This window comes from Bison bison, unplaced genomic scaffold (genome assembly GCF_000754665.1).
Source record: "Bison bison bison isolate TAMUID 2011002044 unplaced genomic scaffold, Bison_UMD1.0 scf7180017862978, whole genome shotgun sequence".
Classification (NCBI taxonomy): Eukaryota; Metazoa; Chordata; class Mammalia; order Artiodactyla; family Bovidae; genus Bison; species Bison bison.
The window spans coordinates 111,044-124,387 of NW_011493550.1; the positions used below are offsets into that span (position 1 = coordinate 111,044).

The following is a 13,344-nucleotide window of genomic DNA, read 5'->3' on the forward strand; positions in this document are numbered from 1 at the left end:
GCAGAGAGGAGAAGGTGGGGAAGGAATACATTAGGGATTTGGAATTAACACATGCAGACTACTGTATCTGTACAGCACAGGGAGTTAGATTCAATATCTCGTACTAACCAGTAACGGAAAAGAATCTGAAAAAGAATATGTGTGTATATATAGGGTTGGGCAAAAAGTTCCCTTGGGTTTTTTCATGACGTCTTCAGTTCAGTTCATTCACTCAGTCGTGTCCGAATCTGTGACCCCATGGACTGCAGCACTTCCCTGTCCATCACCAACTCCGGGAGCTTGCTCAAACTCATGTCCGTCGAGTCAATGATGCCATCCAACCAGCTGGTGATGCCATCCAACCATAACATCTTATGGAACCTCAAACAAACGTTCTGGCTCACCCAAGGTATTTATAACTGAAATACTTTGCTGTCTACCTGAAAACTAACACAATATTGCAAATTAAGTATAGTTAAAGAAAATGTTTAAAAAAATAAACACTCCATTCTGGAAGCACGCTCTAGCATCTTATACTCATGAAGTATAAACCCAACTCTGGAAGACCTGCTGGTTGCAACCCCAAGCCTAGCGTGCTGGAAGCCCGATGTCAGGTCTGGGGCCTCCATAGGATTCCATCTGTCGAGGGAATATGGCTAACTAACCAGCGGTCACTGGTCTTGAAATCCAGGGTGCAGTCTGGCAGGAAACACATACAATCACTTTGTTAGGATCCCACATGTCCGAACTCTCCACGCTAGACTCTGAGAACCCAAGAGCCGTTCTCAGAGACAGGATGGAGCCTTCATTGACCTGACTGGTGGGCATGGGTCCAGGCAAGAGTCCACCACCCTGTATGAGATGTTCATACGGGTCAACAACTGTGTAAGTTTCTCGTATCAAATCATGATCGTGATATTGGTGTTCTGTTTGTCTTTTTAGCTGCTGTGTCTGGCTTTTTGCAACCCCATGGACTGTAGCTCGCCAGGCTCCTCTGTTCATGGGATTTTCCAGGTAAGAAGACTAGAGTGGATTGCCATGCCCTTCTCCAGGGGATCTTCCTGACTCAGGGACTGAACCCCGGTCTCCTACAATGGCAGACAGCTTCTGAGCCACCAAGGAAGCCTTTTGGTGTTGTTTAAAAAACGGAAATTTATTCTCAGTTTTTTATAATTTATTTATTTCACATTAAAATAATTTTTCTTTTGGCTGCACCATGTAGCATGTGGGATCTTAGTTCCCTGATCAGGGATCAAACCCACATCCCTGGCACTGGAAGCCTGGAGTCTGAACCACTGGACCACCAGCAGGGAAGACCATTGTCTCTCACTTCTGCAGATGCAGGGCTGAGCCCCCTGCAGAGGCTCCAAGGGAGGGTCCTCCCCGCCTCTTCTGGCTTCTGGAGGCTCTGGGCGTCCGTCCCTGGGCTGGTGGCCGCCTCCTTCCCGTCTCTGCCTCCGTCTCCACGTGGCTTCTCCTCTGCATCCATGTCTCTCCTCTTCTGTGTCTTATAAGGACCCTGTCCCTGGGTTTAGGGCCACCCCCGTTCAAGAGGACCTCATCTCAGACCCTTCACTTCACCACATCTGCAGAGAACGTATATTCACATAAGGCCCCACTTCTAGGCTCCACCCATCAGAACCCACTATCCTTCAGGAACATTTTCAGGCTAACGCAGGCTTCTCATTGATTGGCTTAAAACCTTAGGAATCAATCCTCTCCCAGTCCTGACAACCAACCATCCATCGTCCCCCAGTCCTGGAGACCAGACGTCTGAGGTCAAGGGGTCCCAGGGCTGAGCTCCCTCCGGAGTCTCCAGGAGAGGGTCCTCCCCGCCTCTCCCAGCTTCTGGGGGCTCCAGGTGTCCGTCCTGGGGCTGGTGGCCGCCTCCCTCCCGTCTCTGCCTCCATAGTCCCATAACCCCCTCCTCTTCCGTAACCAAATCTCCCTCCACCAATCTCTGATAAACAACCTCACGAGCACATTGGTAAGCAAGAACAACGTCCTATATGAAGACCTCCATTATTATTGGCAGTGATTCTTGTCCCAAATATGAACACATCTGCACGTTCCCAGGTGGCAAAGTGGGAAAGAATCTGCCTGCCGATGCGAGAGACACAAGAGACTGGGTTCAGTCCCTGTGCCAGGAAGGCCCCCTGGAGAAGGAAATGGCAACCCACTCCAGTATTCTTGCCTGGAGACTACCCATGGACAGAGGAGCCTGGGGGGCTACAGTTCAGGGGGTCGCAAAGAGTCAGACATGACTGAGCGACTAAGAAGTGACAACCATATTCTGGCTTGAAGGATAACCCACGTCCTGCGGTATAACCCATACTCCAGGAGAAGGACATGCCCATATTGACAGATGACGAACGGAAGGGCAGAGAGCAGGAGAGAGGTTTCGTGTGCCCACTGAAGGGTGAGGGGACAGCAAAGCTGCCGTTCTATGACCGAGACCCGAAAAGGCGGTGCAGGTGGTCCAGACGCCCGCGTCCTGTCCACATCTGCATCCTAGAGAGCCCCACGGGGACTGTGTCCCGGGCTCCCCTGGCATCACGTGTCCTACAGAATTACCTACCTCTCAGGAGATGGTCCTTCCATGAGTTGTGGGGTGAGACCCCTGGTGGGAGCCTTGGGGGCCACATATTAGCTCCTAGGAGCCGGTCCTCCTGAAGACGGTGCAGGGTCACATGACCCTTGATCAAGGCAGTAAAGAAGGAAGGCTCAAAGCGTCTGCCTTTCTGGGAGCCAGGAATCACAGATGCATCTCTGGCACGATTCGTGTGTGAGAGACACAGGAATGCAGGACATCCTCAAAGCTTCCAGATTTCCCTTGAAAGTGTGTGTTTCAACCAAAACATGTCTATCTACCCCAGGGTCCCACAGTGCCTCTGCGCTTTAAGGAAGGGACACCGCCCATGAGGCTTGCAGGATTTAATGACTCAGAGCACCCAGTACAATTGGACACGTAGTGGGGGATCACAGGATTCATGGCTGAGAACCACACCAGCTCAGGGGTCCACTCAGCATTCCCTGTTCCCCGTGAGTTCCCACCCGGGTCCCGACGGGAGACCCTGGGGGGATACAGAGCCCGGAGGGTCGGGGGGATGAGGGTGATGGAGAGACGCGGTTCAGTACAAACAGACCTGCGAGGGCGGCACTGACCGTGGTGTTCCCCATCAGATCATGCTCTTCCCGGCAGACCGCTCCCGCTGAAGGTCTCCCAGGTCACATCAGCAATGCCCGTCAGCTGGCAGCTTCTGGCCCAGAGCTGCCACTGAAGCTCTGGGTCGTACGTGGCCTCCAGAGACCGGGTCTCCTTCTCGTTGTAGAGATAGCGGCCACCGAGACCTTCCAGGGCCGGGGTGACCGCAGCGTAGACGGAAGTCCAGGCTCCCTCATCTGGGGTCTGCAGGAGGAAGGAACGCAGAGGAAGATGCTAACTGTCAGGGCAGGTACACGGGGGTCTCGGGAGCCCACAGATGTCGAGAAGGAGACACAGGGCCCCTTACCGGGGGCCCATCGACTCATCAACTCAAGCCTGGCTGGCCAAGGCTAGGGGAGCTGGCACTCCAAGACCTCGCAATGGTGCGCCCTTGTGGGTTGCACATCCACATCACTCTCATGCATCCCCACACACATGCACAAAGGGCCCCCATTCCTCTGGACGACCCAAAGGAAGCAGCCTCTAAAGAGAAGGCTGGATACATCTCAAGAGAGCGGAGCCCTGTGGCTACAATGAGAAGGTCTTTTTTTTTATGAAGGTGACTCACTCCAGGGCTGAGACAAAGTGCAGGTTCTGGGCACAGACCCTGAGTTTAAATACTCAGGTCTCCAGTCTTTTATTTTTTTTTAATTCATTTTATTGACATATAGTTGATTTACGAGGCTTCCCAGGCAGTACTAGTGGTAAAGAACGTGCCGGCGATTGTGGGAGACTAGAAGAGATGCAGGTTCGATCCCTGGGTTGGGAAGATCCCCTGCAGAAGGGCATGGCTACCCACTCCAGTGGGCTGTACCAAGTCCCGTGTCCTTGCCTGGAGAATTCCACGGACAGAGGAGCCTGGGAGGTTACAGTCCGTGGGGTCGTAAGGAGTTGGACCCACCTGAAGTGACTTAGCATCCGTGCAGAGTTGATTTACAAGGTTGGGTTAATTCCTGCCATGCAGGGCAGGCTCTATGAAACCAGAATACCAGCTCACTGGGTCAAAGCAGATGGCGGTTCAGCCTCGGGGTTGAACACGTGCTATCTAGCAATTTTAGAGGAAACGTCCAGACGGCAGAGACGTTCTCGCTTTCCAAGCAGGGGAGGAGATACGGCACGAGAACCGGAAAGTCTGAAAAGGAGCTTGAAAGGCATTAGGGTGACAGGAGAAAAGTGGACGCTGGGTGGGAGGCAGAAGGTTGGAATGTAACACATGCTGAGCTTCTGGGCTTAGGGCTGGTGCCTGGGCGTGATCACTGGATTAGAAGATTTGATGTGTGTGTGTGTGTGTGTCTCCACATATACAATGGAACACCACTCAGGCATCAAAAAGGAGGAAATGATGCCATCTGCAGCAACATGGATGCACCCAGACAATATCACGCTTAGAAACATAAGTCAGAGAAAAGCAGATACGGGATGACGTTACTTATATGTGGGATCTAACAGAGACGATACAAATGTACTGGTTTACAAAACGTACCTAGACTCATGGACACAGAAAACAAATTTATGGCTCCCAAAGGGGAAACGGGTCGGGGACTGTAGCCCACCAGGCTCCTCTGTCCACGGGGATTCTCCAGGCAAGAATACGGGAGTGGGCTGCTATTTTCTTATCCAGGGGACCTTCCCGACTCAGGGATAGAACCTCCATCTCCTATGTTAGAAGGCAGATTCTTTACCGCTGAGCCACCTAGGAATCAAGGAAACTCCCTTATCTTATTGTCGAGATAACGGTCGTTCTGGAGCTTGTCATTTTAAATAAACTTCTGGAAATCCACTCAACTCCCCCTACCCTGGTCCTTCTCCTCTGCCTGCATGAGTCTGTCTTTGGAAGCATGACCAGAAACAGATTCAGGCCAGGAGACAAGCCCATGGTCACATTTTCTAGATGGAGATAGGCTCAGAACATCTCCTGGGTAGTCATGGTGACAAATATCCTGTTGTTCTTGGTCAGATGGATTGACGTGGAGTGCTGCATTTCCATGGCAAAAACATGGTTAAATCAGCTCGTGGAGTGAGGCTGCTTCCTAAGTCGGTCATTCTCCAGGCTGAGATCCCAGGGGTCTGTGCCCAGAACCCTCACTTTGTCTCATCCCTGGAGTGAGTCACCCCCACGGGAAAGACCCTCCTTAATGTAGCCACAGGGCTCCACTGTCTTGAGAGGCGTCCACTCTTGTCTTTAGAGGCTGCCTCCTTTGGGTCTTCCAGCGGGCATTGTCTGCGGAGGAAGGGGTCCACTTCCCCTACACCTCGAAAATCCTCTTATCCGGGTAACAGTCCTTGTGATTGGCGTGTCCAACGGAACACAAGGATGGCTGTTTTAGGAGATGGTGCCTGTGGTGTCCTGGACATGAACTTGGGATGCACACTTTGCCAGAAACTCAGGTACGGTCCGGAGGGACGAGATGTCGTGGGATTCTGTCTGGTGATGTGACTCCCAAGCACAAACACACTGCACCCTCATGCATACACACTCACATATACCCAGGCACAGACATTCACGGGCACACACACCCCCATGCACACACCGATATTCACATGCTCACACACTCACACACCCCCATGCACACAAATGCATCTATATGGATACACAAATATTCACATGCACACACATATACCACCAGGCACATACATGCATTTACACACACATATATTCACATGCACACACTCACATGCACACAAATGCATACGGACGCACAAATATACACATGCACAGATATACTCAATGCACACACACCCAAGTACACACATGTATTCACATGCACACACAAATATTCACAGGCACACACACTCAGAGCACACACCCCCATGCACACAAATGCATTCATGAGCACAGGCACACACGCCCAGGCACAGACATTCACATGGATACACATACCCTCAGGCACACACATGCACTTATATGCATGCAAACACATCCAGGCGCACACATTCACAAGTCTGCACATACATACACCCAGGCAGACACACGCATTTGTATGGATACACAAATATTCACATGCACACACACACACATTCACATGCATACCTTCACACACACACACATATCCCCAGGCACACACAGGCACTTAGATTCACAAATACAAATATTCACATGCACACAGATATATATTCAATGCACACACACATTCCCCCAGGCACACACATGCATTTTCACACACATACAACTATTCATATGCACACACACACAAAACACACAAGTATTTACATACAGACATACACATTCACATTTACACACATATATCTCTGGGAGTTGGTGATGGACAGGGAGGCCTGGCGTGCTGCAATTCATGGGGTTGCAAAGAGTCGGACACGACTGAGCGACTGAACTGAACTGATGTCCTCATGTACACACGTTCACACACACACATGCATACCCTTGCACGCACACACACAACATTCACCCAAGGTGGTCTTGACCATCCAGAGAGTCCTCTGACATAGAAAAGGGACATTTTTTTGAAAAGGAGCCATTCTCGGCACGCACACATCTCGTGGAGGATTAATCACATCCACTTATCCCACTTAAGCACATGATAGATGCCGGGCTAAAAACAGCCGCCCTCGATCACCTACAGAACATTTCCAGGCCTCAGGCAGATGACAGAGAGGAAGGAAATGAGATTTCATTTGTAATGTTTTAATTCCCAAATGTTTTGACAGCTCATGAAACGGACGGTTTTACGCATTTCTTCTTCCCCGCGTCTGACGTCACAGTCCTAAGTCTCAGCCACGAGGATCGTGAGACATCATGCCTGCCTGAAAGGAAGGAGGTCTGAGACGCTGAGAGCCACCAGTGTCAACATAAAGAAGGCAGAACGCTGACGAGTTAATACTTTTGAATTGTAGTGCTGGAGCTGCAGAAGACTCTTGAGAGCCCCTTGGACTGCAAAGAAATCCAACCAGTCTCTCCTAAAGGAAATCAGTCCTGAATACTCATTGGAAGGACTGATGCTGAAGCTGAAACTCCAATACTTTGGCCACCGGATGCGAAGAACGGACTCATTAGAAAAGACCCTGATGCTGGGGAAAGATTGAAGGCAGGAGGAGAAGGGGGCGACAGAGGATGAGATGGTTGGATGGCATCACCGATTCAATGGACATGAATTTCAGCAAACTCCAGGAGATGGTGAAGGACAGGAAAGCCTGGCATGCTGCAGCCCATGGGGTCATCAAGAGCCAGACGTGACTGAGCAACTGTATGAGAACAACAATATTTTTGTGGCCCCGAATACCAAGAAAGATAGTTTAGATAAGAGCTCCCACAACAGGAAGGGGCATTGGGTCGATGGCTGGGTACACACGCATGGAAAAAAGAAACCAAAATAAAAAGCAAAGAGAGCAGAGAGTGGGATTGAAACTGTGCTCAACAGAGCTGGGAGCTGTGTGCTGCAGAGAAAGATGAATGTGTTATAATTACATAATTACACAGCCCTCTGCAGCATTGGAAACGCTTTCCCACATATTATGTCAGCGCCGCTCACAACAATCTTAGGAGATGCCATTATCCAGAATTAAGAAATTACAAAGGTGAGGGGCAGAGTAGAGGGAGGGCAAGGGAGCAGCAGGGTGCACAGGTGGCCAGATCTTGGTTCTTCCGGAGACCCCAACCCTCCCCACCGTCCTCCTGAATCAGGATGGGCATGTCCCCCAAGCTCATGGCCTGACAAGTCCCTTGCGTCTCTGCCAGAATCCCTGAAAGCTGCACTTTCTGTGTGTTCCTCTGAGTTGTGGACACACACTCTCAGCAGCCCAGCTGGCACTGGAGGCAGAGACCCCACGGACACATCTCAGGGTCAAACCATCTTTCCTTCTCACCTGCCTGGTACCCCATTTCCCAGACAGTCACCGATACACAGCCTGGTGTTCCTGCATCAGAAACCCCAAATGCCTCCTGAGACTTCCTTGTTTCACCTTCCGAGGTCAATGAGTCAAGACATTATGATGTGCTCTCTGGAATGGTCTTTTTTTTTTCTTCATACTTATATATTTGGCCTTCCCCATGGCTCAGTGCTAAAGAATCCACCTGCCAATGCAGGAGACGTGGGCTCAATCCCTGGGTCAGGAAGATGCCCTTGAGAAAGAAATGGCAACCCACTCCTGTATTCTTGCCTGGAGAATCCCATGGACAGAGGAGCCTGGCGGGCTACAGTCCACGGGGTAGTGAAGAGTCAGACACACACACATTTATATTTATCTGCACCAGGTCTTTCTTGTGGCACGGGGCATCTTTTGTTTTGGCACATGAATTAGGCTGTGGTATGTGAAATATAATTGCCTGACCAGGGATTGAACCCAGGGCCCCTGCACTAGGAGCGTGGAATCTTGACCACTGGACCACCAGGGAAGTCCTGGAGTTGTCCTCAAAACAATCTCCTTCTGTCTCTCTCCACACTTTCAATGGCCTCTAACCAGACCCTGGGTTCACCCCCTGTGGATCATGCCCTCTGGTCCATGGGACGCTCCGTGGGCTGTGCTCCATGGATGCTCCGTGGGCTGTGGCCCTTGGGATGCTCTGTAGACTGTGGTCCATGGGATGGTCCAGAGGCTGGAAGCTTCTGATTCTACATCACTGTTGACATCGAGCATCTGGCATCCCTGGATAGGATGCAGCCCCCAAAATCTAAGACACTCACTGCAAGTGGGCAATGACAAGCTTGGGCTTGGGCCAATGACAAGCTCCCATGTCCAGTCTGGAGCTGGAACCAGGTGTCCTGAGGAGACTTGAGAAAGGGGGAGCTGAGGTCACTTTGAAGGGGTCTGGGGTTCGGATGGGGACCCAGTGAGAAGCGGGCAGTGACAGTATGACCACCCCCATCTTGAGCTGTTTCTGCATCACCAATGGTCCGAGCCTAACTCAGGCTCCTTGGACCCTTGGATTGTTCTTCAGTCACTCAGTTGTTTCCGACTCTTTGTGACCCCATGGGCTGCAGCACGCCAGGCTTCCCTGTCCTTCACGGTCTCCCAGAGTTTGCTCAAACTCATGTCCATTGAGTCGGTGATGCCATCCAACCATCTCATCCTCTGTCATCCCCTTCTCCTCCCACCTTCGATCCTTCCCAGCATCGGGGTCTTTTCCAATGAGTTGGCTCTTCACATGAGGTGGCCAAAGTATTGGAGCTTCAGCATCAGTCCTTCCAGTGAACATTCATGCTTGATTTCCTTTAGGATGGACTGGTTGGATCTCCTTGCCATCCAAGGGACTCTCAAGCGTCTTCTCCAGCACCACAGCTCAAAAGTGTCAAATCTTTGGCACTCAGCCTCCTTTGTGGTCCAAGCTAAACCTTCAGCTCAGCTCCGAGGGCTGCACTGTCTGCGTTCTGCCCTCAACACAAGAGCAGATAATCACCACCATATTCCTCCTCTTAGGGCTCGAGAGAATGGCTGAGGAAGCAACAGAGTCAGGAGCAGGGGAGTTCCTGCCTGGTACAGTCATGGGACATGCCTCCTCCATGCTTTATTAAATGTCTTCAGAGCTCTGTGTGTGAGACGTCACCCAGCTGCAGGCACTGATTGATGGAACGGTCTCAATTTGCTCATGGAAAGAACCATTTAAGGGCTACCCTGGTGTCTCGGTGGTAAATAATCCAGCTGCCAATGCAGGATATTCATGTTCCATCCCCGGTCTGGGAAGATCCCGCATGCCACAGAGCGACTAAGACACCGCAACTACTGAACCTGTGTCTCAGAGCCTGTGCTCGGCAGTAACAGAAGATAGCACCTTGAGAAGTCCTCAAGAACCGCAACTAGAGAGCTACCCCGCTCTGTGCAGCTGCAGAAAAATCCACACAGGAATGAAGACCCAGTGTGGCCAATAAATAAAGAAAACTGTTGTTTTTTTTTAAACATCTCATCTTCATAAATGTATCAACCTGTCATTTTTTTTCTCAAGGGAAAAACTGCCGTGCTCCGGAAACTGGCTCTGAACTTGGAATCAAGTCCACGGTTTTTGGTAAGGTGCGGAATAGAGGTTTCAGAGTGGTGTACCAGGAAGTGCTCTACACGCAAACTCGCAAGTTGCAAACTCGCAAAGATGTGAAGGTGCGTTCCATCAACATGATTGACACCACGGCTCGCCCTCCATCTACTATTGCTGACAATTCTTCAGCTGTGCCATCTCTCACCTCCTCTCCCTGCTCAGTCAGTAACTCTTCTGGCCTGATTCCGTCGATGCCAGCCCCTGTGTGCCAGCCGTTGCCCTGGACGACTGTACTTGTCACGGTACTGCACTGGGAGATTGAAAATGTTTATCTTGTGTTTGCTTTTTGTGCATTCTTTGTGAGAAAAGTACTATACACCTAAGACAGTACAGAACTGTACAGCCGATTGGGTTAGTTGGGTACCCAGGCTAACTCTGTCGGACTCACAAACAGGACTTACGCACGTGCTCCTGGAATGGAACTCGTTTGTACGTAGGGGACTGACTAAAAAGAATGTCACTAAATGATGTAAAGGGACACAAAGACACATTAATCCTACAGACTCCCCCCACCGCCCAGGGATCAAGGGCACACCCTTGTGAGAATTCACACAAGTCACATACACACACATCCATCTAAGGAAGTAATTCGTATAATGTATGGTTGCGTGCGTGCCCAGCTGTGTCTGACTCTCTATGTGACCCCACAGACTGTGGCCTACCAGGCTCCTCTGTCCACGGGATTCTCCAGGCGGGAATAATAGAGTGGGTTGCCATTTCCTTCTCCTGGGGATCTTCGTGACGCACGGTTTGAATCTGCGTCTCTTGCATTGCAGGCAGATTCTTTACCATCTGAGCCACCAGGGAACCTTAAATATATACATATGTCCATGTGCTAAGTGGCTTTAGTCGTATCTGACTCTTTGAGACTGTATGGACCACAGCCCACCAGGCTCCTCTGTCCATGGGATTCTCCAGGCAAGAACACTGGAGTGGGTTGCCATTTCCTTCTCCAGGGGATCTCCCCAACTTAGGGATCAAACCCAAGTCTCGTGCATTGGCTGGTGGATTTTTTAACCACTGTGCCACCTGCGAAGGCCCTTTTCCATGTACATATGTATATTTATGCATGTGTCTCTAGATACAGATACAGATAAATATTAGTATATCTATTTTTCGGTTTCTCCGTCTCCAAAATATTTTCCTCCTGTGTTCTAATATCATTGGTTATGACTGTCCAATGTTACTTCCTTGTATCTTCTTGAAACATAAAATACAGTGGAAAAGAGTATTGGCAACCTACATAAAAGACACAAATCAGCAGTCAGAATGAACACACAGGCGTGAGTCCAAAAGAGAAAGCCTAATATTTACAACAGCCACATCCATGGAGACGACCTGGATATCAGCAGATGAATGGATAAAGATGTGGTGCATGCATACAAGTGGAGTATTAGTCAGCTGCGAAAAAGAACGAGATCATGCCATTTGCACCAACATGGATATCCATCAGCAGATGAATGGATAAAGGACCCACTGTATGGCACAGGGAACCCCACTCGCTATTCTGCAACGATCTAGATGGCCAAACAAGCTAAACAGAGAGTGGACACACGCATATTCACAAATGGTTCACCTTGTCGTACTCCTGAAACTAACTCAACGCTGTAAATCAACTTACAGCTCCAAAATTTTAAAAAATACATAAAATTGTATAAAAAAAAAAAAGAAGAGAAAGGCTAAACATCACCAACTCACTGGACCTGAGTTTGAGCAAAGTCCGGGAGACAGTGAAGGACAGGGAAGCCTGGCGTGCTGCCATTCCTTAGGGTCACGATGAGTCGGACATGGCTCAGTGACTGAACAACAACAAAAGCTAACACCGCCTACAGAAAAGGGGAAATGAGACAACCAGACATTTCCAAAAAGGCAACGTTCACATGCCAAGTAATCCCACGGAGACTGTTGAACCACAGGATACTTCGGAAAATGCTAATTAAAACACAGCAAACCCCACTTCCTGCTCCAGGATGCAAGCGTCCAGCAGTTCACTCAAGTTGGCAAAGACTCCATAGTCCAACGCTTAATGTGCATAAAGAAGATGCAAACCATCTGGAAACAGTGACAGATTTTATTTCCTTGGGCTCCAAAACCCCTGCAGATGGTGACTGCAGCCATAAAATTAAAAGACGCTTGCTCCTTAGAAGGAAACCTATGACCAACTTAGGCAGCATATTAAAAACAGAGACATTACTTTGCCAACAAAGGTCCATCTAGTCAAGGCTATGGTTATTTCTAATGTATGGATGTGAGAGTTGGACTATAAAGAAAGCTGAGCACCGAAGAAAGGATGCTTTTGAACTGTGGTGTCTTCTCAAGGAGAAGACTCTTGAGAGTCCCTTAGACTGCAAGGAGATCCAACCAGTCCATCCTAGAGGAAATCAGTCCTGAATATTCGTTGGAAGGACTGATGTTGAAGGTGAAACTCCAACCCTTTGGCCACCTGATGCAAAGAACTGACTCATTGGAAAAGACCCTGATGCTGGGAAAGATTGAAGGCAGGAGAAGGGGAGACAGAGGATGAGACGGTTGGATGGCATCACTGACTTTAAACGGACATGAGTTTGAGAAAGCTCTGCGCGTTGGTGAAGGAGGGTGAAGGACACGGAAGCCTGGCGTGCTGCAGTCCATGGGGTTGCAGAGAATCGGACACGATTGAGCAAATGAAAAACAAAATCATGTTGAATTCTCAGCACTGAGACTGTACACTGGAAAACCTGTCTTTTAAAACCAAATGGAATTCCCAGGCAGCGTTGACATAGGAGGCCCTTCTAGTCATAATGCCCCTGCCTTTGATGTTCCCAACAGAAAGTGAGAAATGGCGGTCTGCGGAAGACTGAACCTGCAGGGAACAGCAAAAAACCAGAAAGAACCCACGTAGTCTTACCCCAGAGAAAGGATCTGAACTGCGTCATATGTGCGGGTGGATGAGTTCACAAGGACAGGAGTCAATGATGCACTTTGACATACATCAACGTGGGCAGCTCTCAACATTTAATACCACATGTAGTGAGATAAAGTGTGACCTCCCCCAAGAGACAGATCTAAGTGTGTGAATGCACGCGTGCTGAGTCGATTCAGCCGTGTCTGACTCTTTGCGACCCCATGGACTGTAGCCCACCAGGCTCCTCTGTCCATGGGATTCTCCAGGCAAGAACACTGGAGTGGGTTGCCATGC

At 49.8% G+C, this 13,344-nt stretch overlaps 1 protein-coding gene across 5 annotated transcripts in view; it reads right to left on the reverse strand.

The window, feature by feature from the left end:
- The window catches only part of DHRSX (dehydrogenase/reductase (SDR family) X-linked), a 121,841-nt gene that overhangs the window by 82,370 nt on the left and 26,127 nt on the right, over window positions 1-13,344 (reverse strand). For 2 of the 5 annotated variants that reach the window (XR_824659.1, XM_010832960.1), the window contains exon 4: window positions 3,145-3,388. Coding sequence is in view for 4 of the 5 variants with exons in the window: in XM_010832960.1 (XP_010831262.1) it covers window positions 3,164-3,388 (225 nt within the window). In the remaining variant the exon portion in view is untranslated. Of the gene's footprint in view, window positions 1-284; window positions 427-1,244; window positions 1,566-2,898; window positions 3,389-13,344 lie in introns of those variants that run through there. The other 3 variants (XM_010832959.1, XM_010832961.1, XM_010832958.1) reach the window with 3 other exon arrangements.